Genomic DNA, 4,964 nt, shown 5'->3' on the forward strand with positions numbered 1-4,964 from the left:
CAGGGAAGTACCGGGGGAGGGGGGCCCGGCCGGGAGGACTTTCCAGCCGCTCGGCTTTCATCAAAAAGTTCCCTGTCCATGACCCCGGTGCCTCATCGCTGGGAGTTTCTCTGCTGAACCCCGGCTCCGGGTTTAGGCTGCTTTTCCCTAGCAGAAAACCAAGCAGTTCTCTTTTCAGGTCTGACTGGCTTGGAAATTCCCCGCGCCTGACCCCGCCCCGAAGAAATCCCCTGCCAGCGTTTATAAGGCGCCGCGGCGGCGCTGCCGAGCCCACAGCCTCCGAGCCGCGGTCCCGCCCGCCGCCTGCCACTCTGCGAGGAGCCCCCGCGCCGAGCGCACCCGGAGCCGCGCCCGACCCGTGCCCATGTTCCACCCCGCCGAGCGCGCCCAGGACTGGGCCATGGAGGGCCCCCGGGACGGGCTCAAGAAGGAGCGGCCGCTGGATGACCGCCACGACAGCGGCCTGGACTCCATGAAGGACGAGGAGTACGAGCAGATGGTGAAGGAGCTGCGCGAGATCCGCCTGGAGCCGCAGGAAGCGCCGCGCAGCCCCGAGCCCTGGAAGCAGCAGCTCACGGAGGACGGAGACTCGTAAGTGCCCGGGCCGCGGCGTGGGGCCGGGGGCGCGGGGGGGGGGGGGAGGCGGATCTGCAGCGGAGCGCGGGGCCCGCGAGGCGGCCGCGAGCCCGGGTGGATGCAGCGACCCGAGACCCTGCAGGGCGCATGGGGGCCGGGGGCCGGGGACCGGGGTTCGTGCGGGGCCGCGGTTCCACCGCTCGGCCTTGCAGCCGCGCGCGCTCCCCACCCCCGTCCGGGTCCCGGCGGCCGGGGGCGGGGCGCGGCGGGGACGCGGAGTACCGGCCTGCGGGGGGCGGGCGCCTGTGCCCGGCTGGCGGGCGCCGCGCGGCCGGGAGGGGAAGTACAGGGCGTTCCGGCCGGCGGAGGGCGGGGCGGTCTGGTCGGCGCCCTCCGGGGAGAGGCGGGGGGAGCCCGGAAAGTCCCTGGGCGCCTGCCAGGAACACTCAGCTCATAATAACCTCGCGGAAAACACCGCGGCCTCGGCCTCCAGAAACCCCGGCCTTGCGCAATCCCCCGCAGCCCGCGCCTCCCTGGCCCCACGCATTGTACTCACCCGGGGGTTTTTCCCTCTTCCCTCAGGTTCCTGCACTTGGCCATCATCCATGAAGAGAAGGTACTGACTATGGAAGTGGTCCGCCAAGTGAAGGGAGACCTGGCCTTCCTTAACTTCCAGAACAACCTGCAGCAGGTGCGCCTCCTGCCCGGCCCTGGCCTCCCTGACCCCGGGATCTAGCACAGTGACTCCTAATCCTGTATGCAATTAAGTCAGGGGTCATTATCCGACCTGACCTTTTACATTCGAATCAGCCCACATTCAAGTCCATTCCATTAATTTGGTGAGACCTTGATTATGAAGACCACTGAGGGCCTTGTATTTGCCTTGCCCCTTGCACCTGGGGGGTGGGGGGTTGCACCTGGGGGGCGGGGGGGCGTGCAGCACCCACAACCTGGGGAATCTCTGGGGTTCAAGGGAACTCAGACTGTGGGTTTGAGCCATAATTTATCCTCTCTGTTCCCTCTTCTGTTTGTAGACTCCGCTCCACTTGGCTGTGATCACCAACCAGCCAGAAATCGCCCAGGCGCTTCTGGAAGCTGGCTGCGATCCTGAGCTGCGAGACTTTCGAGGAAATACCCCCCTACACCTTGCCTGTGAGCAGGGCAGCCTGGCCAGCGTGGGAGTCCTGACTCAGAGCGGTGGGACCCAGCACCTCCACGCCATCCTGCAGGCCACCAACTACAATGGTATGTCTGCCTGCCCTGCCCGCCAGAAGGCAGGTGACCCAGGAGAAGGGGGAGGGGGGCCAACTTAAGGATTCCAGGCAAGAGCTTAAACTCTCAGCATGGGAAAGGCTGGGAAAATACGTATACAAAAGGCCTGTTTGGGTGCCTTTATAGAATGCATTCAGAAACCAGGTTCTTCAGAAGAATTTGCCCCTTAGAGGAGTAGGTGAAAGAACCTGCTTGAGATGTGAGGGTTGAAACGAGTGTTTATGTTTTCCTCCTTTTGTCCTTCTAGGCCACACGTGTCTGCACTTAGCCTCCATCCATGGCTACCTGGGCATCGTGGAGCGCCTGGTGTCCTTGGGTGCTGATGTCAATGCCCAGGTGAGCGCTTCATCCCTCCCGAAGGAGTGCGTGGGGCTCCAGGGCCCTCCTCACTAAGATTTCATGTGCTTTCTTGACGAGCGAAAATTCTAAACTCAGCTGTAAATATCTCAAATTCCTTTTGGTTCCAGGAGCCCTGTAATGGCCGGACTGCCCTTCATCTCGCGGTGGATCTGCAGAATCCCGACCTGGTGTCTCTCCTGTTGAAGTGTGGGGCTGACGTCAACAGAGTCACCTACCAGGGCTACTCCCCATACCAGCTCACCTGGGGCCGCCCAAGCACCCGGATACAGCAGCAGCTGGGCCAGCTGACCCTAGAAAACCTCCAGATGCTGCCAGAGAGTGAGGATGAGGAGAGCTATGACACAGAGTCCGAGTTCACAGAGGACGAGGTGAGTCTCCGTTGTGCTCTGCAAAAAAAACCATTAGAGTGGCCATTGTCCCTCCACCCTCCCAGGCCCCTAGAGCCATACTCTTCATCCAAAAGTGTCACATAGTGAAGTTCTCCAGCTTTAGTGTATAGAGCCAGTATCCCAAGAGTAGGTCTTCCTTTTTGCTTTTAAGGAGAGGAGCATCAAAACAAAACTCCCTCAGCCTGTTAATCTATATTTGGGATGTAGACAATGAAGTCCACAAATACTTAGGTTATTTCCAGTAGCAGCTCTCTCCCCATTATCCCAGCACCCCTGGCAAAGCTCTGGGAGTTTTAACACGCCTTATTTCATCTTGTTTTAGCTGCCCTATGATGACTGTGTGCTTGGAGGCCAGCGCCTGACGTTATGAGCTTCACAACGTATCTAAAAGAACATGGACTTGTGTATTTGTACAAAAGCAGAGTTTTATTTTTCTAAAAAAAAAAAAAGAAAAGAAAAGAAAAAAAGAAATCAAAAAGGTGTACTTATAACCACACTGCACACTGCCTGGCCCAAAACATTTTACTTGTTGGTGGATCAGCCCTCGTTTTATTATTTTTATGTACTTTGGAAGGGAACAAGGAAGATCATTGGATTTCAAAGAAAACCTCTTTTAAAACTCACCATTGCGGGGGGTTTTTTTGAGGAGGCTATCCAAAATCTGATGAAAGGACTACGTTTTATTTATTGTTTTGAATGAAGCCCCGCCGGGTCCTGTGACCTGTAACCACGAGGTGCGTTGTTAGACCTTTCAGTGGTGTGGAGTTAAAGGTTGCTCCCTGTCAAGGTTTGTATTGCCCTCCTGTAAATGGTGTATATAGTGTATTTTGTTGGTAATTATTTTGCTATTTCTAAGATGTATATTTATTAAACAGATGTTTACAAACAGAATCACCCTGATCATTTTCTTCGGGCTGCGGAGGGACTCCCGTTCTCAGAGTCATTCAGTCCTCAGGTGGAGGTGGAGCGGTGTGTGGGAGCACTCACCACAGCCAGCCATGTAACCCTTTCAGGGAGCGGCTTCTCACAGCTGCACACCGGCTCTGCAGGCAGCCCTGGGCCCGCCGTGTGTGGGAGGGGCTCCTGTTGCAAGATGATAGGAAATAGGCTTGGGGGGTGGGGGGCAAGCTGCTTGGCTTGCAGTTGGAAGGCTCTCCGTTGTCATTTACTTGTATCCTCTTGGTGTAAACTATTCCAGGGCCCTTCCTTCCACTTTAGGAAATTATTTTGGCCAAGAGGGCGTGTGCTGACCTGTCATTTTCTAGAGCTGGAAAAGACCTCACCTATAGTACTGGGAGTTCCTAAGGACCTACCTGGGCTCAGGAATGGGACTGCACTAACGTTTGTTAACAGGTGCCCACCTCTGAGCCTTTGTTTCCGCACTTTATACACTGGGCTGTTGTGTAGATTACAATCAATCCACATAAAAAGCACAGCAGGGTGCCAGGCACACAGTGCTAAATCAAAGTACAACCCATTGTATTTCACACGGGAAGAAACAAATCCAGAGAGAATATCTTATCCAGGGTCACCTTGCAGGGGGCACAGGTGGTTAACTTTAATACATCTTATTTTCAGGTAGTTAACATCTTTTAAATACATCCCACCTCTAAGCCTATTTTTTTTTTTACCAATTGTGGTATAAAAGTGATGATAAAGTCTTGAAAAATTCAATCAGCTCAATCAGTCTACTAATTCTGAATGATTCTACAGAGGCAGATCTCACAAGAAATCAGTAACTTGTGAAATTTGGCTTGAGATGCTCTGAATCTCAATGTTTTCATCCCTAAAATGCATGTCTTGCCTTGGTAGGAAAAGGAGTAAAGGAAAGTTTATGGCATAATATAAAATGCAGAGTGGTGTATAAATACAATGTATGTACTTTGGCTGACACCAAAGGAAGCATTACCGTTACATTACCTCTTTCCTGATGCACAAATGTCAAACTCAAGTGAATATGATGATCACTTTTTTCTCAGACCAAAAATGAGCCAATACTTAGAGGGTCTTTCGTAAATAAAGAGTACTAGAGGCCTGGCGCATGAAATTCGTGCACTGGGTGGGGAGTAATCCCTCAGCCTGGCCTGCACCCTCTCCAATCCGGGACCCCTTGTGAGATGTCTGACTGCCGGCAGTCGGACATCCCTCTCTCAATCCAGGACCACTGGCTCCTAACTGCTCATATGCCTGCCTGCCTAATGCCCCCAACTGCCCTCCCCTGCTGGCCTGGTTGCCCCCAACTGCCCTCCCCTGCAGGCCTGGTCGCCCCTAACCCCCTGCTGGCCTGATCACCCCTATCTGCCTCTGCCTCAGCCCCAACCACCATGGCTTTGTCCGGAAGGAAGTCAGATGTCCAGAAGATGTCCG

At 54.7% G+C, this 4,964-nt stretch overlaps 1 protein-coding gene across 1 annotated transcript; it reads left to right on the forward strand.

The window, feature by feature from the left end:
- The first annotated feature begins 257 nt into the window (after nucleotides 1-257).
- On the forward strand, nucleotides 258-3,488 carry NFKBIA (NFKB inhibitor alpha). Its single transcript, XM_079767529.1, has 6 exons — nucleotides 258-591; nucleotides 1,159-1,267; nucleotides 1,611-1,821; nucleotides 2,096-2,184; nucleotides 2,316-2,576; nucleotides 2,920-3,488. Exons 1-6 carry the CDS (start codon nucleotides 365-367, stop codon nucleotides 2,965-2,967), a joined length of 945 nt encoding a protein of 314 aa, XP_079623655.1. The 5' UTR covers nucleotides 258-364; the 3' UTR covers nucleotides 2,968-3,488.
- The last annotated feature ends 1,476 nt before the right edge of the window (nucleotides 3,489-4,964 follow it).

Source organism: Cnephaeus nilssonii (assembly GCF_951640355.1).
Source record: "Cnephaeus nilssonii genome assembly, chromosome: 4".
Lineage (NCBI taxonomy): Eukaryota > Metazoa > Chordata > Mammalia > Chiroptera > Vespertilionidae > Cnephaeus > Cnephaeus nilssonii.

Excerpts from the sequence above, each read along its gene's own strand:
- NFKBIA (XM_079767529.1), top strand. The coding sequence starts at position 365 with ATGTTCCACCCCGCCGAGCGCGCCCAGGACTGGGCCATGGAGGGCCCC. Across the intron at positions 592-1,158 it reads CTCACGGAGGACGGAGACTC|GTTCCTGCACTTGGCCATCA; the intron begins GTAAGTGCCCGG and ends CTCTTCCCTCAG. Across the intron at positions 2,577-2,919 it reads CCGAGTTCACAGAGGACGAG|CTGCCCTATGATGACTGTGT; the intron begins GTGAGTCTCCGT and ends ATCTTGTTTTAG.